This window comes from Melospiza melodia, chromosome 8, assembly GCF_035770615.1.
Source record: "Melospiza melodia melodia isolate bMelMel2 chromosome 8, bMelMel2.pri, whole genome shotgun sequence".
NCBI lineage: Eukaryota > Metazoa > Chordata > Aves > Passeriformes > Passerellidae > Melospiza > Melospiza melodia.
The window spans coordinates 4,234,250-4,257,388 of NC_086201.1; the positions used below are offsets into that span (position 1 = coordinate 4,234,250).

The window sequence follows — 23,139 nt, forward strand, 5'->3', positions numbered from 1 at the left end:
TAGAGCAGTATTTCAGACAGTATTACACGACAAAAGGGTGTCAGCTGGATTGGAATTTAATTCCCTGCTCGTGTGTGGGCTGAGGTGCAAAGAAACAAGTGGTTGGTGCCTCTGCTCTTGACTGAAGTTGTGTGGCCACTGGGTGTCATCCTTGGTTCAGATGACAGCCAGAATCTCTGCAGCTACAGCGCACAGCCTGCAACTTCCCGAGCAGTTAAATTCCACTCTATTCGATTGTACAACATACAGCAAATTGCTCTGCATTTAAATCAGCTATACAATTGAATACTTTGACATAGACAAATTCTCCTTTGTCTCAGTGCCTTATTTGGAGACCAGAAATGGCTGGTTGCTGCAGGAAAGAAAGAAAAGTAATGCAATGGGGGCATAGGAACTACAAACAATTTGATGAGTGATTATCAAATCTCGGGAAATATGAAATAACTATGATTAAATAATGCATAGGGTCGATGCAGGAAGTTTGGAATTATATCTGTAATTTGTCCCCAGGCTGGAAAAGCCTATTCCATATAGGCAATTTCATTTAAGATATTCAGTATCCAAATTAATGACTATGTATGAAGGAGTTGGTTCAGGGAAAACTAATCTAAACTCTTACCTAAAATAGCAAGCTGGTATCCTCAGAAAAGTTCCAAAGTGTCATTAAGGAGGAAGAAAGACTGAAGGTCCTGGATATTTAATTCATTCCACCTATAGCTATTCTGTAATTTTTCACATTTTTTCCACTGTTCAGCATCTTCCCAGTTCCCCATACCAGGATCCGTGGGAGTCACAAAACCAGGTGTGGCCATGGGAGCAATGCCCGCACCTCGCAACAGGGGAGCAGGAAAAAACCTTTCCAGAAGAAATATCCAGATCTCCAATAAGTTTTGCCCGTGCTCACATATAAGGTCGGAATCAGCTCACAACAGGTCATATGTCATCCTAATGAGTTTTCTGTTATGGGTGACTGAAAAGAACTTATCAGCGTTATTTTGTTATCTCCTGGGAGTCTAGACAGTCTGAAACCAGCACACAGTGCAGCAAAGCTGCTTATTATAATATTATTTGTCTCTGGAACCTGATTTAGTTTGCGTTCTTCAAGCTAAAATAAAAGGAAGTGCCAGCAATTTCTCCAAGCATTACAGCCAGAAATGTTTACATTTGTCAGTGCATTAAAAGTATTTATGCCACTGTTCTTAATATACAGAGTATAGCCATAAAATGCCTTAAATAACAGGTATTTTTGTTAATGCAGCTAACCTCAGCTGATAGCTCAGCTTTCCATGGATTATACAGTCTTTCAGAACAGATCTCCATGTAATACTTCCTAGCTTTACCAGTGGATATAATTTTAATGAAAACGTGCCACTACTAAAGAGCTATTAGGCACAGTGTTGAAACTGTCTTTGATTTTGTTCACCAACCAAAGACTTCAATGGTTATTTAAAATCCATTTTTAAAGGCAGATGTTAAATATTCTCCTTATATTAAGCAGCCTCATAGACATGATTTAGGATGCTTTATTTTAATATTACCAACACTCTCTTTTATGGTTCTATTTAGTTAAGAACTGATAGCAGATTCAAAGGAGGAAATGGATTTTAGATGTGAGCATGTGCATTAGCAATTTCAAAATTTACTAAACTTAGTGTAAAGCAACTCATCTGAAGTAACAAAATCAGACAACCAAATTGTCTAAACTTTTACTACTCTTTACATTGAAGCAATAAATCAGTAACAAATATTAGCCCTATGAGTTTGTATTGAAATTAAAATTTTCTTCTGTTTCTATAAATATATGTATAGATTCACATGCCCATATTCTATGGCTACAAATCAACACAATTTCACTTTCAGATCTCAATTCTGAAAGGAAAGGTTGTTTCCCATTTAAACTTTACAGAACCTTTTATTTGGAAATCCATTATTAGGAAAAATACTTACGCTGGTTTAATGCTCTTGGAATGCTTTTCATGAATGTAGGCACCAGCAAGGCCTCCTGCTCCAGAATTTAAATACTGCAAAGAATAAATCAACACGTACATGTCGTGCTCATTATCTGTAAAGTATCACTTTCCTTCCCTCACCCTGATCTATAAAACAAACCAATTTTAACATATCGAGTGATTTCTAGATGGAGATCTTAGCATTTGTCATAAAGTGCTGATGGAGGTAAAAGCAGATATATTTTTCAGATTAGTTTTAAAAGTATCTCTCTTGGCTTACATATGGTATTTGAAGTCTAAGAGGCCAGAAAATTGAAGTACATCTGAAACAGTTCCATATGTATTTGCTATATATATATCATATATATAGCAAAGTCATCAAACAATTCATCTGACTATGTCTGACGAGTCTTAATCTCACTAGGAGTCAGAGGAACTAAAGATACATTGGTCTGTGATGTGAAATTATTAAAGTTTAGACAAGAATATTCTATTGTCTGGGGACCACTTCATAGAATATTATAGCTGTGAGACCTTCTTGGTGTAAGAAATAAGAGAAGAGCCCCTGATCCCATGTCCACAGGGCGGATGTTTAACCACCACGAGTATCCACTTCACATCCACAAGACCGTGTAGGTCGTTGCCACTCTTTGGAATCACTCATAACAAAGGCCCCAATAAAGTCAGTGTCCATCTCTTTGCTGTGGTGAATTCAGAGATTCAGCCAAGTCTTGTTCAGCTGTTCAGGTGCAGCTCTTATTCACCTGACCTGTGTGCTGACCCATGAGATGAGTGACATTATGGAAAACGGTCTCCAGCAACGAATCTGTTTTACCTTGTAGGAGCACCAGCAGGCAAAATCTACTCCCCAGTCATGCAAATGAAGCTCCACATTCCCAACAGCGTGAGCCAGGTCGAATCCAACAAGGCATCCCTGCAGGAAAGAGATGATTACTGGGTTACTTATTAAGATAATCATCACTGTGATTGTTTTGAAAATAGCTCCTTCAGAGCTTAACTTGCTCTCAATATCTAGACTACCTAGAGAATTTTACAGAAGCAGATAGTGACAGGATAAGTGTGAATGGATTTAAACTCAAAAAGGAGAGATTTAGGTTAGATGGTAGGAGGAAATATTTTTCTGCGAGGGTGGTGAGACACTGGAACAAGTTACTCAGAGAAAGTGTGGCTGGCCCATTCCTGGGAGTGTTCAAGGCCAGGTTGGATGGGGCTTGGAGCAACCTGGGATAGTGGAAGCTGTCCCTGCCCATGGCAGGGGGTTGGGAAAGGCCAATCCTTAAGGTCCCTTCCAACCCAAACCCTTCTATGATTAATCCATCAAGTCCCATCTGTTCTTAGTGATTACTAGAAACAAGTTTTCTACACCACAGATACTCACAGAAATCAGCAATTTTTCTGTGATTTGTCTTCAAGGATGCTTGGATAGGGTTTAGATTTTTGAAGTTTTGTTTGTGCAGGGAACTGGAATCATTTGAAAAAAGTATCGAAAACAAATGCATAAATACAAACACTTCCTGTATGGCACAACAAACCCCAGGCAGAGACAAAGCAGTAATGGTCATAATGATGCCAGTTACCCATGAACAATTACATTCCAATATATATTCATGCCCAAGGTGTCCCTGGTATTTAAACAAGGAGGACCTTGTTCTTTGGGGGATCCAAATGGATGAGATAGCAGCTTATGCAATGCCTTGATCTTTAAGAAATTTTATACTTGTCCTTAAAAGGAAGGAATCTGCTATTTCTCTGTTAAAAATCTTGTATTTGCCATAAGAACAATTTACACAGGACACTGAGAAAAAAGGGGGAAACCCAATATCTAAGGAGAGATTTCTAGATCTAAAAGTATGAGTTTTACACATGAAATAACCACTGGATGGCAGCATTTTTAAACTAAAAAGTTATTCGAAGCTTCGCTATTTATTTAAGAGCAGAGAAATAAAACTGCTTTTTGTGCCTGGACTACAAATTAAATGCTATTTTACATTTTGCTTTTAAAACACAAACAGCTTGCTTGCAAGCAGCAGGGTAGGAATAAGAGTGAAAGCACAGGCTTCAGAAAAATCAACGTCCAATAATAAAACAAAGGGTTTTTTTAAGAATCTCCTGCTGTTTCTTGCATGGAGGGAGTCTTAGCTAAATTATTTAAGCAGTACTTTGGTATATTTAATCTTCTGTATAAACTAGATAACAATTTGTACAGAGCAGCATTTTAAGATGTGACATGTTAATTCTAATGGAGATATTTGTGAAGTTATCAGCTTGAAAAATTACTCCAAAACGATGGGAAGAAAACTCACTGCCACAGACTTTGAGTGATCTAAATGTTGGAACTACAGTCCCAATAAATATCCATGGTGGCTTGATTTCACAGGGACACAGAGATCTGAGTTAAGAGAAATCAACTGAATGGTGAAGCTAATGCAGAGAGGCCGGGACACGCTGAATTCCAATGGGAATGCTCTCATCCAGGGATAAAATGGCTTTGGATCAGAGAAAAAAGCTTCAGCAAACTCAAGCTAATTGCCAATGAATAGGGAGATTCTCGTAGGGTTTTAAGACATTAACTTCAAAACTTCAGTTGACTAGATTTAAACCTTAACAGGTACATACATCCCACACAAACTTTTGGAAGCAATTCTATGACAGATGCACTGGTTTCAGTGGAAACCAGGAATAACAGATGAGAGTCTTGCAGAATGCATGTGTCTGTCTGTACATTATCAAAACTGAAACAAAGAAAAACAAAAAAAAAAGGAATTTTCTCATAAAGAAAAAGCATGTAAGAAATTTAATTCTATAAATCATATGCCAAAACCAGTTGTCCTTTCCCTGTCAGTACGCCGTATACTCTATAAAAATAATGTTCAAACACATAATATTGAATAATGAAACTACAGTAGATGGGAGGTAGGAGGAGATAGCTTGGGACAGTTGGATGCCCTCACAGTAATGAGGCTCCATAACCACATCCACATGTGTGACCTTGACATGGACAAACATTCTTGGGCACTGACAGTGGCTGCAACAGATTGAACAGATTGAAGCTTGAACAAAAGGGGAGGTCATTGACATAACACCCATGGGCCATCCTCCTGAACTCCTTTAGCTGCTCCTCACCCTTTGAAACTGGTTGGCAGATCCTACTGGGCAGTGTTTAACAATAGTGAGGCACGGGAGGTTCGGGTTCGGAGCTGACAGGGTTCCTGCATCGTCTCAGAAACGCCCACTCGCACCAGTTTGTTCGAGTCGTCATCTGCAAGATGGGGTGTGCTGGTTTGCTTTCCCAGGGAGGTGTCTGGCACTTGAGTCACACAAACAGCAAATGTTTAGCCACACAGATTGCGGGGAAAAAGTAAAACAAACTGAAGCAGCTCTCCCTGCACAAGCCACGCCGAACCAGGACTGCGTGGGAACGGCGCTTCCCCAGACTGGGGGGAAAACAGAGCTCTCCATCTGCTCCGGGCAAAGGAGAGGACATGTGCACTCCCCTGCCTCTTCTGTTTCATTCTAACATCTAAAAGTCATTTCTGCCAAGTGTCTGGGTAGCTGCTGATAACCAGCAGGTAACGACTCAGCGTGGACAATGACATTTGGAGAGAGGGAGAGAAATGACAGCTTCATGCCAGCAAAGCTGGGACATTTAGAAAGAGAGACAGGAAAAGAAATGAAGATGAAGGATCTTAAAGCTCTTCCTACTGGGACTCAAGAGATTAAAATATTTTACATAACAGTTCAGAGTCAGTTGAAAGTACGATATAACTTATGAAATTAAAATTGTATTTGAAAGGTAGAGTCTCCTAAAAGTCAGACATTTCTTCACTTGCAGAAGAATAAAACAACTCAGCCTCCTCCATCCTCTAGAGCAAGCTTGAAAGTATGAAACAAGGAAAACTGTTACATCCTCCCCAGCCTGCTGATGAGCCTCTTGCACAATACGTAGTAATTTCGATTTATCTGAGAGACCTTAGATGGAAAAATAGCCTGAGGTAATTTTTCAAGCTTAATTTAGTTCATTTAATATTTAATGACTTAATGAAGCCGTCTATGTGCAGAGCTTTCACTCTGGGAGGAATCTTAATGTACGCAGAGAACTTAGGAAATTGGCTTAAAAAATGTAAAAGGAAATCAGTAACTTAATTCATAAATGATTGACCTCAAGAATCATAGGACATTTTCCAGGCCTCCAGAGCTCACAGCTCAAATCTCCAGCCAAGCCCTGATAGGGCACAACACTGTGGGACTTTATTTCAACAGTACATTAAAAGAATTATTAAGACCATCTGTGTAAGACTTTTCTCTCTGACATACTGGCTGACAAGTGATTTTTTTTTCCCTCTCTTCTTCTCAAATAGCATTTTCACCTTGTATTTTCCCCTTCTGACTCGTTTGCTTGTCAGTTCTCCCCAACCTATTTTCTGTTCAGGAGTGCAGGGTCATTCCTCCCTGAGAGGGAGTGCCTCACATTTTTGCTACAAACGTGACTTTTCTGTCTTATCTGCTTATAAAAGAACTTTCAGCCTATCTGTGACAATATGTTGACTAGAAGATTCTGGATTCATCAGGTCCAGAAGCTCTTGATGGAGATATGGTAAGTCCAATTAAAGCCATGTATAGATACATAGACAGTAATAACTCTGCTTCAGCAGTTGTTTTTGTTTTCCTCTTACCCAACCACAGCTCCTAACCCTAGCTCTGGCTGGGGAAAAGAGGAGAGGAGCCAATTCTTTTGAAACCCCACATTTCAGGCATTTTGATAACCAGAAGCCTTGTGTCCAAGATAAGCAGCAGGGAGCAGAAATGCTTCTTACCAACAGAAACCCTTCATGAATCAACGGTTTTGTGGCTGCTCATGTAAATATTTGTCATAGACAGACGTTGAAGTGTGGCGTAACAGTTTCTTACATGGAGGGGTTGTATAAACATATAAACATCACTTAACCTGTGGGCAGAATCTGTGAGGACACTGAGCTGAGTGTATCTGACAGGAGGGAAATAAAAACACGGCTGGCTCATGCTTTTCAAGCCTTAAGGGTACTCAAACAGTTCTTCAGGTTGAATTAATTTTGCTTTTTCAGTATACTAATGATATTTTACTTCATTAATCTACCTGGATCTCAATCCTGCACACTCGAACCACTAGAAATTCAATTTGATGGGGTTTTTTTTTCTCTCTTTTGAAAAATCTGTGGAAGAAGAGATTCATGTCTACATTATATCACTTCTAACAGGCATTCAAATGGAAACAGGCCTCTGACATCTACCTGTTCCTGCTGGAATGCTGAATTGCTGTCACAAATTGCTCTGCCCTTCAGGAACATAATACAGTCTCTGGGTAAAGTGTGTGGTGGTTTTGTGTGCATCCCTGTGCAAGCCCATGGGGTTAATATTATTATTATTATTAACACCTGGGTTAATATTATTATTATTATTTGCACTGCCTTGCAGAAATTTCAATCTTTCTCCACCAAGTCCTGGTTATCTCCTCAGATTTTATAAACATCAAATCCATTTTCCCTCTCTGTAATAAGCTGTGAGCGACTACTCTCTCCCAGAACACCACTTTGGGGCAGTTTAGAGCTATCAGTGAAACTGCATCTCTTCCACATATCCAAGTCTGCAGCCCACAGTCCAGAGAGGTGATAAAGCAGTGGGTTTTTTCCCAGGTTGTTCATCTTTATGGAAGGAAGGAAAGAAGATTTCTCTCTCTCTTTCTCAGACACCTTTCAGACACATCACGGAGCGGCTTTCTGGGAAGCAGCACTGGAGACGTGTAGGTGTTGGCAGCTCTGCTGCCACCAGGAGAGAGGGAGAGCAGAGCAGTGGGTGGCACCATCCTGTTAATAACCTGTCTTCCCTTTCTAGCATTCCAGCACGGTGGAATTGGGATTTTTTTGTGGTCAGCAAAGTGCTGGCAGGCACTGCAGGAAGGCACCATGAGGGTGTTGCTTTTGGAGCTCCTGCCCAAACCCACTTCCCCTGCAGCTGACTCCCCACATTTCTATTCACCCTGTCAGAAGCTGGTTTTGTTTTTTGCTGTTTCTAACGCTGGGTTTTAGCACCAGGTGCTGCTCTGTGAGAACATTCCCTTCTTACATCCCACAGGCCCTGCACCAGCTCTCACACCTGCTCTGCTCTCCCAGGGGGGACTTTTCCATCTCTTGCCATCAGCATAACTTACGCCCTGACGGCCAGAAAAAAATTCCACTGCCAAACCTACAGCTACACAAGATGTATAGTGTCCTGTGAGGTAGGAACCTCTCCAGAGAGTTAAACCATTAAATATAAAGAGTTAGCTGGTTTGCCAAAAACCCAGTGATACCAAATAAGTTTACCCTTCAGTGGTTTAATCTTGTATGAGACAAGCTGCATCCAGTAAAAGGCTGCCAGCATGGAAAGTCTGGTGACCTCCTGTTGATAAGACGACTTAATTAAAAATTATTTCTCCTGTATTCCTAAGGCAATTGAGATGGTTAAAGAGTTTTACAGCTGTGTCCACAGAACACACTGCCGGCAAGCTCTGAAGGCTGAGTCATCACTAAAATACACTCATCTTGTGATGCTGATGTGCTCCACATTGTGCCTGTCTCCAGAAAACTCATCAGTGGAGTCTGAGCACTGCTGGCTCCAAGGGGATCTCACCCCCCTGCTCAGGGGGGCCAAAATCTGCCATAACACAGCTACAGGAAAGGAGGAAAATCATAAAAGTCTCATGTTGAAAAAGTTCAGGAAAAGCTCAGAAATCTCACACAAACTAACTTTCAAAGACAGGTGAGAGCTGTGATTGCCTCCTCCTCCTCCTTCACTGAGGCTCATGGTATTCTACCCTTCAAGAAAAGCCATGTCAAAGTTAATAGTCATGAATTACCTTTTCCAAATAGTTTAACATTCATCTGCCTGAAAGATTGCTCCCACAGGACTATTTCTTCATGCAGCACACAGTCCCCAAAGGTCTGGGCACAGAGTGCTCTACATTTTACCAGAGACCTACAAATTTCTGTGTTTTGTTCCACAAAAAAAAAAAAAAAAAAAAAAAAAAAAAAAAAAAAAAACAACAACAACAAAAAGCATAAAAACAAACAAACAAAAAAAGAAACCCAGAACAACTGATTTCACAGAGAAAACTGATCTAAAATTAGTATAAAAAGGACACATCTGGAGCAGTCCTACCTTTTTTTGGCCAGCCCTTGTTATTCTAGGGATGTCAAACAGCTGTCCTGTGTAGTACTGCACCCCACTGAACAGAATGACAGCAATAGAGTCCCCTTCCTTCTCAATTACAGACAGGATATCTTCAGTCCTCAAGGTCTCCTCCCCCTAAAACAAAATTAAGGGACACATTTTACATCAACTCTGGCAGTAATGACATTGCCATTCCTTATTTCATAATTTATATTTTCCCATGAAAGGAGATCAAAAGCAAACCTTTGTCTTGGTAATGATATATGAAGGTAGTGCTGTGAAGTAGCCTACGAGCAAGTAACCTCAAAAAAATAATCATTAGCAAGTGAATCTTGGAGGTGCTTGTTATAAAATGTCTATTCACTTCATGCTCTATCATGCTTCATACCCTTTAGTATTTCTGACAGTTTTAATTTACAGTCAAAAATTCCTGGTGCAGACAGAATATTGAATGATTTTTAAGTGGCATCTGAAAATTTGTGACACCCACAAGATTTGAAAGTTGTCTATCAGCTTCACTCTTTACTTTTCTGATAAACTTGGTATCCCACAGGAAGCTATTATAAACCTGCCATATTCATATTTCAAAAACAATGTCTCACATCATCAAAAGTACAAAAATCCCCAAACCTGTGGTCATTAAATATAGAAGAATTTCAACCACAAGAAAAAAAAAAATCAACCTCATTTTTGATTCTTTACAGGAAAATTACTGCCCCATCCTCCTCCTGTCTTCCTAGCAAGGGATCTTGTAAAACATACCACCACCTAGGGATCAATTAGGCAGTGAAAACCTAGAATTAAATTAGACTTGTTACTGAAAAAAGCTTGGGCAAGATGGTTGAATTGCAAGGGACTGTTATTATCTCAACAATCTCTGCAAATCTATCAAGCGTTCAGGAGTGGGCTCTTTACTCACAAGATGACTCAGATTTCAGAAGCAAAAGGTCACCCTGGGTTTATAGTTGGGTGACAAAGTTCTTAATGCTGCAGAAGTGAAGCGAGGCAGCATTTCAAATTAATCTGAATTGCATATTACTGGGAGCAGACCTTTCCCTCAGCCCGTGCTGATGCAGACACAGTGCTGCTCGTGCTATGGCAATCTCTTACCTCAGGACATTCAAAGGACACTGGGAATTCTCAATGAGTCAAAAGCATATTTTGCAGGTGACTCAGGATTCTGCCAGTTTTTTTAGAAACAGGAAAAATAGAGAGAATGGCTTTTTTGTTGTTTTTGTTGTTCTTCTGGGAAAGTTAACTATTGAATCAGCAATTATAAAATGGGGTCTAATGTCAAAAATATGCATGGAAACACATCTGTTTATGATTCATAAAGTTTAACCATATTTTAATGCACAGAGTGCAACTTCTACACTAGAATATTTGAGAATATTCACATGAAAGGTGTTTCTGCCCTTGGTGGCAGCCAGCAGAAGTGGCAGGCTCCTCACCAACCTGCCGTGGCTGCAGCAGGACCATGCTTCTCTCCACATCCAGCCCGTGCAGTCGGAGCTGGGACTCCATGGCATACTGGAAGAGAATTCCATGCAGAAAGCATTAACTCATGAATAAACAACTACAAATACGTGATAAATAAATGCATGGTAAACAACTACAAGGAAAAAAAAAGGACAAACACATCAGAACTTCAGAAAGCTGTTCAGATGCCTTGCCTTTCACTAAAAGTAATGCTTGAAAGCATAATCCAACTGTGCTGAGAAATTCACAGATTTCCTTTGGATTAAAAAAGATCTGAATTTAATTCACGTTAGGATTAACTTAATTCCTTTGCAAGGACAAAGTCTAAGCCTGAATCCCACAGCATAAATCCTTGCAGCAGAATGAGGGTGGAGATTGGGCCCTTAGCAACCCATCCAGTGGTGGCATCCCTGCCCATGGCAGGGAGATGGGAACATGATCTTGAAGCCCTTTCCAACCTACACCATTCCATGGTTCTGTGGTGTGGTGGATGCTCTTCATCAGAGGCCAAAAAGCCAAGCCTGCAGGGATAACAGCCAAGGAGGACTGAGCACCCCTTCTCCAGGAGCCCTGGGTACCCAGCACATGCCCTGCTGCCAACACAAACGAGGTTTGGCCAGCACAGACATCCTGCCCTGTGACATTCTCACCTCTTCTATTTGCTGCACAGCTGGAGGGAAATAAAAGCTTTAAACTCTCAAGCTATTTAAAAAAAAAACCAACTATCTGCCAATTTTATTGATAAATAATGGTCCTGGAGATCAAATTACAACCATCAAATAACAGTATAAAAGAGTTTAAAATTTCACGACAGGAACTGAAGCAATGACAGTTGCAGAAATTATTACTGAAGTGCCATAGAAATTTAAGAGGATGGAGTGTAAATGTACAAGTGCATGTGGAACAAATGTGGGATTAATCTGAACATTACTTAGAATAAAAGCAATTTGAGGTGTATACATCTGTGCCAGCATCTTCATTACAAATAAACCTGTTAGTAGCTCGAGTCACTTTTATTGCACCTCAGAGATCAAATTTGTTATCAATTTCCAGGAGTTTACGGTGCTGATGATAAAGTAGCAGTGCCCCACAAACCCAAAGATTAATTTGCTCGAAGCTCTGATGCACAGGCTATTGTCTCTTATTTTATAGCAGACAAATTATGTTTGAACTAGTAATCTAAAGTGCTAAGAACAAACATTTCCATCTCTGTCTGGGGATATATAAGTGTTAATGTTGTGAGTTTGTATTGATTTGGTTTCATAACGTAAAACAGCAACAAGAATTAATAAAACATTTACAACTTTAGTTGATTTAGGCCAGTAGTTTGCTAGATGTCTTTAAAAAGACTAATAAATCAATGCACCCATTCATTCTATTCCTCATGTAACACTTCTTATTTGAACAAAAGGAATAAAGCTACGATCTGTAAAGTATGCTGAGCTCAAAAGTTTCTGACAGATTTTTTTATTGTAATCTTACTTGGACAAGATGAGCTAATAAATATTCAAATCCTACTACTGATATTCTTTGGAAAAATATGATTAATAATACAAATATGGTGAAATATTAATTTCTTACATGGTCAGATGGAAAGGCTCTTGCTTCTAGAAGAATTTTATAGCGTCTTGGAGTAGGCTTAAAGAAAGATAGCTGTTAAGGGGAAAAAAAAGAAAGAAATATTGAAATTTATCTAAGCAGAGATGAGAAAGATGCTCCCAGCATATAACTTAATAAAGACTGCTTTACTGTCATGCAGACCTACAGAGAATCCCCCAGAAATTACAAATATTTCTTTGTCCATATAACATTTATCAAAGTAGGAAAGTGTTATAGTACTGTATTTCACATATCCATAACAAAGCCACCAAAACCCAGCAGTGAAAACTTGCACTTACAGGAATCAATGGCAATGCTTTGACTGCAGCCAGGCAAGCTGGGATTTCACCCAGCTCCATCCAGCAATCAAAAGCAGCAGCTGAAGAGTAGCAGGCAGTGAAAAAGAATTAGATTTACATCTCTTGATGTAAACTTGAGTTATGGAATCATCCCTTACTCCAAAACAAGGCTGACCAAAGACCTGATCTCAGCACCTGCAGGTGGGTGATCTTTTCTTCTCAGGTCCTGGCAAGCTGGGCTGGCCACTGTGCCAGGAGGAAAATGAAGACTTGCAAGACCTCCTGCTCAATTTACCTTGGGTTACACAACCCTCTGCATGGTCTGTGTACTCCAAAAATTCACATTTAATTTGGGGCAGAGAAGCCTCCTGTACCGAGCCCCACCCTGCTCCATGTTCATTAATTTTAAAAGGTCCAGAGGAGCAGATCCAAGTGATAAACCTTGTTGTGAGAACCACACAAAGCAAGCTTCACATCTACACTCAAACCAAATCTTTGGAACCAAATCTTTGGAAATATTGGAGAAGCAGAGACAGGCTCTATGCAGCCACGGGGACACCTGAGCATGAATAAGACACATTTATGGTCGCTATGCCATGCAAGTCAAAAATGCACATTTTAGGCACTTATAAAATAACATAATTCTAAGTGCCATCTCTTGTATGCAGCTGCATTTTAACCTTGACTGATATTACAGCTTTGTCTTGCTCACAAGCTTGTTGAGCTCCTGTTTCCTTAACTTTGAAATTTGGCGTGGAATTGAAATTTGAGAAGCTACTTGTAAATGTTGCTTAAATAATAAGATTTCCTCTGGCAACTGACATACAACACACATGAGAACAGCTGAAACTTCCCCTCCAGAGTCCTTGAAAATATTTCTTTGTCCAGCTTTCCTGCTTAGTATTGAGTCAGGCCGGGTCTTGCACATACATTATTCAAGATACAACTCCCAAGGCTTAAAAACTTAATCTGTCACCCAGTGCTGTCTCTGTGAGGTCCTCAGAAAACACTTTGCTTATACACACACAAAGAAAGGAGAAAAATACTTGTCAACACAAGATCAAATATTCATCATGAAGACATACCATCAGAAGGTGCAAGTTAACAGTCAGCCCATTCATTAAGGCTATTTCTTGTCTTTTGGCCCCTGAAAAATTAAAAAGATAAAACGCTTGAAAAATGGTTGGAGTTTTTCTTTAAAATTTCAGAGAAATAGAACAGAGAGCAGAGAACGGTAGTGAGAAAGCAAAAGCATGAATTCAGTCAATGTCTCTCCAAAGCCTGGAAAGGAAACAAATGTTTGAGGTGTCATCAGAGTGAAATAAAAAGATTTCTTGTCTGACTCTATGCTGCACTGGCAGGAAAATATTTATTTTTTCAGGTCAGACACAGAAAACTAAAAAAAACCCAACTAAATCTTTCCATTTCCCAGCAAACCACCAGTGGATTTATTATCCTGAATACCTCAGACAAGTGAGGTCACAAAGACTGTATGTAAAGCAAGACTTGAAGACTTATTTTTGTCAGAAGTTCATATGTAATACAAGTGAGAAAACATATTGAGATAATCATCTGTTGTAAGTGGTTACTGTAATGTCGAGATAAATCTCATCCCTAATTAAAAAATGAAATGAGCAAAATTGACCTATTGGATATAACAGAACATTACTAATGTATAAGCTTCACAAGAAGCCATACTCACATTGCTCCAATGAGGATAATAACAGATGCCTTTGGACTACAGCTAATCACAGGCAGAGCTAATTAGTAACAACTAATTGTTGTTAGCAAGTATTTAGTAACAAATTCTCCACCATTTGTCAAGCCCTGGTGAAAGGTTTTAGGTAGGAAGGGGAATTGTGTGTTGGGCAGCACCAAGATATGGAGAAAATCAATTCCTGTTTCCTTCTGGTATGCTTGGTGTCTGTTGTTGGAAAGGAGAAATTCATTCTTGAGACAAATCAATATTTTGAGAGTCTTCCTCAGATGGGAGATGTGTTCATGCACCTTGTCCTGATCCTCACTCAGCCACAGAATCACCAAATGTGGAGAGAGGGAGGGATGAAGGGAAATGTGAGCAGGCAGGGAGGGCAACAGCCACTTTTGGAATCAATAAAGAGGAAGGAAAAGCTGATTTGGGGATGTAAAAGGGTGAAGGGAGCCACAAGAAAAAGAAAGCTGAACCCTGAATTTCTCCTGTCCCTGCCTTACGCTGCCACCATATCCTAAACAATTTAAATTCACAATGTGATTGCTTTGTCAGTGTAAAAAAAAAGATATAACCATGGGTTCAACTCAATACAGGCAAATAGAGCCAAAGAACATGGAAATCTACAATTATAATTAATTCATACATTCCTCCCAAGCAGGCCTCAGCTTCTGCCAGCCCAGGAAAAGCCAAGCTCCATTCTCATTGAGGTGTTCAAGGACATTTCCACTTGTTGAAATCTCCAGGTTTTGGACAGAAGGATTAGGAAAACAGGTGTCAGTGACTGGGAACGATCACTCCAGGGGATGAGCCACACAAAAATGAATAAGCTCCCTCCTCCTTCAGACACCAGGAACATCATCAAGTTTGTGGGAATAAATATATAAAGGACTTTCTTCATAGGGATAAATAAACTTTTTTCTTCACTTAAACTCCTCTCCTTTGCTTTCTTTTCTTCCCTCTGATAGCATTGCATCTTAAGGCTTCTTGCTGCTGGAAGAGGTCACCTTGGGGTTGTTCTATTGCAGATCCAGGAGACAGCTAGAGAGTGATTGCAGCTCAAAACAGTATTATTTGCAGTCTTAATATTTCTATGGAACTCTTGAGGCTGAAAAAAGGGACAGGATCAAGAAATGGTATTGTTCTTATTTGTCCCTCTGCTCCTTCTGTGAAATCTGTGGCTTTCACAGCAAATTCTTCACAAGGAAACCTCTGCCTGCTGTACTGATTCTGTATAAAACAAATGGTTAATCTGTAAGATCACTTTTAGCTGCATGTTAGCATCCCAAATTAAATATGACACTACATTTGTCATGTAAGTCTTGGTCTTCCGTAAATTATATATTTATTAAAAGCCTTCCATTATTGAATTTCATGCCCACAAAACAAACCTCATCCATGTCATTGGAAAACTGTTATCCTTTATAACCTGCACTGCATTTCAGAAAACAACCTTTCCATGATCCAATTAACCTATTACAATATTCAAAGACCCAGCACACGGGAGACAAAATTATGTTTGCCTTCCTTATTTCCTAACTTTATACCATATCTCCAGGACAGGCTAAAACCTGTATGTTCTGCATGATAAATCTCCTCTTTAATAAAAGGAAGCAGCGTTTGCAAAGTACAACTTCAGAGACAATTACGATTGCGTTAGGCAGACACTGCCATCCTTCTCCTCTCTGACTGCCAGGGAAGTCTGATCCTCGCTGGGGTAAGTAAAAAGCATTTTGTAAAATGATTGGAAAAAGGCTAAGAGCCCCAATTTTGAAAACATTTTGGTTATTTCAAATAATCCTTATCACTCAAAGTCACTCCAAATCTGCTCAGCGTTCAGTCTTCCCTCAACAGAGACCTGCCCGAGCCCATCGTGGAGCAGCAGCCACACAGTTAATCTTGTTCCATCAGAAGGTGATCCTGCCAAGGTTGTAATGTTTTAATAAAGTCTGGTAGGAGAGGCAGAGATTGCCTTCACTGCCTCCTGCCACTTGGTGTGAGCACAGGAAAAAAGCTTTGGCCTCCACTGACCTTGACTCTTCATTTCACAACGTATTTACTACTGTAACTTTCATTGAACAAGAAAATGTGACTGCCTTTAATAAGCAAGTGCACTATAAACCATTAACCAGACAAAGGTGTTTTACAGTCCTTGGTCCATTCCTGAATAAGTTTTAGTTGCTACTGCTTAGGGTGAAAAGTGACAGTTCTTCCTCCTCCTCCTCCTCCTCCAAAGCACATTCAATACTGAATAAAAAACACAGTAAAATTCTGTTATTGTTCTTACATTCAAGTCAATAAGAAAGTAAATTCAGAATTCATTCAGCTATGTACTCGTACATAATCAATATTATTCGTTATTGGGAAACAGTACTTAAGCATAAATTGGGAGGGCTGGAACTTTAAGATCCCTTCTAACCTAAATCACTTCATTAATCTGTGGAATACTACATTGAAAACATTTTAACATAGTTTTTTTCCCCTCCATTTATCCTTTTAGCCTCTTCACCATTGCCTACAATTTTAAAAGTTGGAATTTTCTATCATACATCCATTATTAGGGAAATACTAATTCATCTGCATTCTAAGAATGACTCACCTGTGTCCTGAAAAAGGGCCATGAGGATATTTTCTAAACAAAACCCTGCACACAAATGTAAGGGCCAGATGTGAACCTAGACCACACTTTACAATTTAATCAAACAAAGCCCCAAAAATTCTGGAGAACAGAATCCAAACCATGCTTTTTATCTTTGAGAAAGACAACAGGAAGCACTTCACAGGAAATAATTTGAAAAACAAAATATTAGGTCCGTGGTAGGGTGACTTCAGTCATAACTTTTAATTGAAAATTTTAGAATATTTGTTTACCATGAAGAAGATGATAATAAACTCGTTGTGGTTAAGGCATGGGGATGTAAAAGCACTGGTGTCACATGGAACTTGGTAAATAAAAGAAGAGTAAGGAGATGGATGAGCAATTAGATGAAATTTAAGCGAAGCTCTCATTTCCATCTCGTTACACCTACAGTGCATCTTGCAGTCAAATTAATATTAAAATAGAGACTTAGTTGGCAGCCTCTACAAGACAGATGGATGAGGGTAAAAGGGTCCCAGCCTCGTTCTCTGCTTTCTGCAGTGACTCTTAACCCACAGCTGAGGCCAGGGGGACCTGGCAGGGGCAGTGGCAGCAGGTCAGGGCTCCACATTCTGCAAACAAAGCACAGGCAAACAGCCACAGAGGTGATGCAGAGAAAGATGATAGCTCAGAAGCTTCCAGCTGTCCTTTGGGGAATCCTGGCTGTCTCTCTCTCCTGGTTATGTGAAGAACATCAGTGGTCATACCTTGAATTACTAATTGGGGTCCCTGGGAATATGATATAAGAGAGAGAGAGAAATTCTTATCTGCCTGCTTAGTTAAATTCAAGGCTTCCAGCTGAAAATTCCAAGGCACCTTTCCGCATCTTCCTAGTTGTACCCTGCCAGAACAAGAATATTCACTGGCCAAGGGAGATGGGTCATACTGGAGAAACCCCTAAATCTGCTGTGTTCAGCATTTCAACACCCTCCACTCCCTTTATATTTCCACATTTTTATGTCCTATGATGCTGAACAGATGAGGGTGCTGAGCTTGCCCTTGAATGTAATGAAAGCAAGAGAAGTAACTTCTTAACCCCCTGAGCAGCACCAGGTACAGCAATAGCAACTTACAAAATCAGAACCTCCAATCTGCATTTTGAGATTTTTATTTCATTCTGCAGATGGGATTTTTCTACATAGCTCAGTGATGCCCAGTGTAACCACACTCATATTTATGTTATCTCAGAGTTTACATCATGGATAGACCAACTACAACAATAATTTATTGCATTTGTTCTGCTCCAATAATAACACCCACTATTTTAGCTATTTGGAAACTTCATAAAGAATTCAGAGAGGGATTTTATTTATAAGTTTATAAATAAACTTGTCATGAAACATTCTTTAATGTCTCTGCTCCCAATTGTTCCAATCCTATTTGCTTTTCTTGAAGGAGAAAGCCCATAATTTTCTCATTGAACACTTGTCTGCAGTTGGAGGAGAAATTACGATACAATATCTAGAATGCAGCAGGTCAACATAAGGGCAATATTTTTCCTTAGTGATGGCACAAATGAATGCCTGATAATTCAGTTCTGATAGTCACTACTGAGAGTTGCCTTCGACACCTTCATTGAAATATGAGCCAGATCTCCCCAAAACCCACTAACCTAGATAAAAGATGTCTGCGACATGACAACAGCTGGAAGGGTTGGGGAGGAAAAGACCTTGCCAAGATAATTTCTCTTCCCCCTTTAGAGACAACTCTGAAGCAAATCCCAGTGAAAGATTATTTCAGCAACTACATGGGGTAAGAAGGGATAGAGGAGATTTGCATTCCCACGCAGCTGACTGCTTTCATGGCACATTCACCAGGAGGAGTCTCCAGGGCTCCTCAAACTCTGGAATAACCAGAGGCACTTCCTGCCCAAGTCCTGCAGCACTGCAGCTCCTCAAGGGGGACAGCAGGGTCATGGGAACTCATCAATAGCAGGTCCTGTCCCAACTATCTGCTCCATTGCCATAAGCAGCTCTCAAAGATGAGTCTGGATTTAGTGGCAGGGAAAAGAGGAAAACCAGAAAATGTCTAGATAGAAATAAGTTATCAAAGGGGAAAGTTCATCATTTTACTTCTGGAAGAGTGACTGAGACTCTGCAATACCAAGTGCCCTTTAAAAGGGCTTCACGTGTTAGTCTAAGTGGTTTATGATGCTTCAAAAAAACCTTTGCTACAATTAGCTTCCTGATATGCACATCACACACATTCATCCCCTAAAACACTCACAGCCTTAAAATTAAATATTAGCCCATGCACAAGAAAACCTGCTTTCAAACATAAGAATAAAAAGAACTAAATTCTGTCTACAAAGTTTCAAGTTTTTGAGCCTTAAAAGAAACTAGATTTGTTTTTATTCCTGGAGAAAGGTTTTGCCCTGCATGTCACACCTACCAACCAGCTCAGCCATCATGTCCAGGAGGCACTCGTCTGCCAAAGCCCACGGGCGCTTGCCATTGAAATGGCCATGGACACCTCTGAAAAGGAATGGAAAAATGATGAAAATATGTGGTATTCTATTTGGATCAGTCCTAAGAATCATATCTGATTTGGACACTCCGCATTTGGAGGATGGGAGTTGCCTAAACTGAGCACAACACTTTTCTCATACCCTTAAACCTCAGAGCAAAGGCAATTTATTGGCTTATGACAGGATTTCAGTTGCTTGAAAATTATTTATTTTGGCCCACAAAATTCCTCTAGAAATTCATCAGTGAAGATGATGTTTTTTTCACAAGCCCCCTGGCTACATGGGCTCTGGAAAACTCTGGGGACAGGAAAGCTGGAACAGGGAATGCCAGTATGGGATGGCACCTGCTAAGCCAGGCAGAGCTCATCCCACAGACTTCCCCAACCTGCACTTCTGGCTGGGTATTAGATGGTGCAGAGGATGATAGATTCCTGTCTGGGAGCAAGGCAGTATTTGAGTCTTTCTGTCAGAAACAATTTCCATCCTACTGCATCTCCTGTCTGAGCTCACTCTTCTGCACAAACCAGAGGGTTCTTCATGCAGGGGCAGGTGCTTCCCTGCATCAACAGAGCTGCTTGCTAATTCTTATTGCTTCTCTTCTCCCTGAAAAACTGCACTAGGTCTCAGTGGTTTTGGGTTGACAAAAGATATTTTAAAACTTTGTGTTTCAAACTGCTCCTGTCTGCAGGGGATCATATGGTCACCTTAAACTCAAGCGTTCTGCTACTCTGAAGTGACAGATGTATAAATTCAGTTCTGGATTAAGTACTCTGAACTAAATTTTCCTTCAATTGTGACAGAGAAGAAAACTTCTAAGTTTTCTTATATATCTGCCATGCATATATAAATAAAAAGTTGCCTGTTTTCTTAAACATGCAGGGTGTAGAGTACAGATTTAAATGCAAATGGAGGCAGATTGAGAAAAGTAATAATGGTGCTAATCCAGGGAAGCATTGCTCTGGGCTCCCATCTCACACTGGATGATTTTCATATTTCTGAGCACCACGGGGTACTTGTGGAGTTGGAAACACCAGGCTGCATGAGGCTGAGTATAAAGCTGTTTCGAAATAAGGACAAAGCCAGTAGGAAGCTGGGTAGAGAGCAGAAGAAGCCCTAAAAGCTTTGATGTAAGAAAAAAGGAAAAAAAAAAAGGTAGGGAACCTTTTAAAGAAGAACTGTCCCACAACGTTCACTCACAATCACAGGAGGACAGCTGGCAGATAAAGACATGAGAAAGGAGGATGCATGAGACACTACCCCATCCTCAAGGCTATTTAAAAGATTGGTTTTCCATATCCAACTCATAGTTTTCCTTCTCAGGTAGAATTTCAGTCTCTTGCAAAAATTACCTGAGCGTTTTACAGTCAGACCCTTTTTGATTGACTTGGGTCTAACTCACGCCTCATAGGGATATTTCCAAAAAATTACAATCCTAAAAAATAGGAGAGCTAACACTTTTAAAAAACTCAGCTGTATTAACCATTTTGAGCCTCTCATCCTTACAAAACCCCATTTAATTTTGGGCTAGATTAGGTCAACAGTGGAAGGAGTGAATATCTCTTACAGATAAAATACCACCCCCATGCTCAACAAGTCCAATCCCACATAGACAAGGAGGACCCTGCTTCTCAGTTTGGATGAGGTCCTGGTAAAGCAGCTGACTCTTTCCTCCATTTTACAATTGCTCTCTGATGAGTCCTCCACGGCAGAGAGCAGGCAGTGTGAAATAACCCTCATTTAAAAGAGCATTTCTTAGATGAGGAATAAAGGCAGTAGGTAGGAGAATATGCTGTGAGGGGCAGGAGTAGTGCTAAAATTTCCTCCCTTCTATCAGCCCACAATGCAGCTGCATTCCCTGAAGACAGGGGGTATATGTTTCACAAACAGCAAGACATTTATTGGTAATTTCCTGTCTTATTCTTAACTGTAATAGAGTGATCAAGGGACTTTAGGATTATAAAGACTGTTAAAATAAAACCCCCAAAGATTTTCAGTAGCTCCCAGCCTGAGGGATTCTGTATTTCTGAAAGAGGATAGCAAATATAATAAGATGGGAAAAATAAGTCCTAACTACCTATGGGATTCTCTTTCATTAGCTTTCCCTGATTTTATAGCCATTAGTGTCATCCTAATGGGAATTTACTAATGAAAGTTCTCTCTATCAGCACACAGGACTATCAAAATTTCAGAATAAATTTCCAAGTTATCAGGAAAACAGTTGTGTGATTTTGGTCATGAGAATGTTTTATTTTGAGAAGAAAACATGGACATTTAACCATATTGAAAGAAGGGAGAGGCAGCATTTATTATTATTCTTATTATTATGGCACAGCTTACAGCTTGCCTCCCTCTTGATGGCCAATATAAATGCCAAGAGACAAAAATTATTGCCTCTAAAATGGTAGTTAAAAGCATATTCTTGGACCCTTTTTTTTTTATTTTAATCACATGAAACTCTGTAGACTTTGCTGATGGCACAATACATCCTATTACATTTAGGTTGTAAAATTCTATGCTGTGCCTCAGAGAATTTATATCTCTGTATATTATGCCACCCCTCTCTCAGCTCTGGTAGGCACTGGGGGTAATAATCTTTAAGGACACAAGTGCAGTGCTCCTGGCATTCCCCTCATACATGGAGAGCCTTTTCCTCCCACTGCACCCCAGGTAGCAAAAGAGATTTAAATTGAGGTATCCAAATTAATGAATACAAAGCTTCACCCATCAAATCACAGAGCATCAGACAAACAGATATTTCTTCAACTTCTATGAGAGTTTCTCATTGTGCAAATTAATTTTTAGTTGGTTACCATTTTATTTTCAGTTTGGCAGGAAATCACAACTCCACGTTTTTTTCGCTGAGGTCTGGTTGATTTAAAGCTTGCTAGGGGAGCTAGAAACACATTTTTTGAGATGATCCCAGGGTTTCAAAGGCGGTGAGAAAAGGAATTTAAATTAATTGCCATCTTCAGGAATCTTCTGCGCTCATCCAAATCTTAGTCAAGTGCAAATTTCCTTCTTGCTTCTTTGCCAAAAATGATGCAAGGTATTTAATGAGCCAGTACAGACTCTTAAGTTGGACCAAGGTTTCAAGCAAAGAAACAGCCAAAAAAAAGGGAAGGCATATCAAAAGAAAAAGAACTGTGTGGACCAGCAGATCAAAGACAAAACTAAAAATTCCAGGGCATTAAAAGAGGAATTTTCAGCTCTACCACACAGAGAAGAAAGGTGAAAGGCAGAGTCCTGAGAATGGCAGGAGGGGTGGGGATGTCCAACTGAGTTTGGCCAAGCTGCACTCCTGTTTGCAGCCTTCTCATGTCTTGCAGGTTTAGTTCAGCACACAGATCCAAAGATACTTTCTGACTCGTTGAAAATAGTCTTTGCCTACTGCAAGTGTTATATTATAAAGCCTTCCTCAAACTGGGAGGTTGTCAATATGCTATGTCCATATCAGCCTCTTGCCACACCACTTCAACGCTTAGAAACATATATATGTTTTATTTCTAGCCTCAATTTATTAATTCCTTGTTCATATTTACTATGCCAACATGCTTTTCATAGAAGTGGTTCCTTCCCTCCCCTACACTGATACATCCACAGAGAACAATCATTTTCCCTTTCAGTCTTAATTTTGCTCAACAGCTCCAGTCCTCAAGACTTGCATGCAGCAGGTTCCCCACTCCCCAGTCACCCTGCCAGCCCTTCACAGGAGCACAACTGGCTACAGCAGGCTCCCTTCTGCTTTAATTGTTCCACTTTAATGAGTTATGCAGACGGGAGACATTGCCTGCTGC

General features: G+C 40.0%; 1 protein-coding gene across 5 annotated transcripts in view; it reads right to left on the minus strand.

Annotated features, from left to right (window-relative positions):
* KYNU (kynureninase) overlaps positions 1 to 23,139 on the minus strand; it is a 58,466-nt gene that overhangs the window by 21,812 nt on the left and 13,515 nt on the right. For all 5 annotated transcript variants that reach the window (XM_063161575.1, XM_063161574.1, XM_063161576.1 and 2 more), the window contains 7 exons: positions 19,270 to 19,352; positions 13,618 to 13,679; positions 12,216 to 12,287; positions 10,611 to 10,685; positions 9,144 to 9,290; positions 2,785 to 2,883; positions 1,948 to 2,021 (listed from right to left, as the gene is read on the minus strand). In XM_063161575.1, coding sequence (XP_063017645.1) covers positions 1,948 to 2,021; positions 2,785 to 2,883; positions 9,144 to 9,290; positions 10,611 to 10,685; positions 12,216 to 12,287; positions 13,618 to 13,679; positions 19,270 to 19,352 — 612 coding nt within the window. The remainder of the gene's footprint in view (positions 1 to 1,947; positions 2,022 to 2,784; positions 2,884 to 9,143; positions 9,291 to 10,610; positions 10,686 to 12,215; positions 12,288 to 13,617; positions 13,680 to 19,269; positions 19,353 to 23,139) is intronic.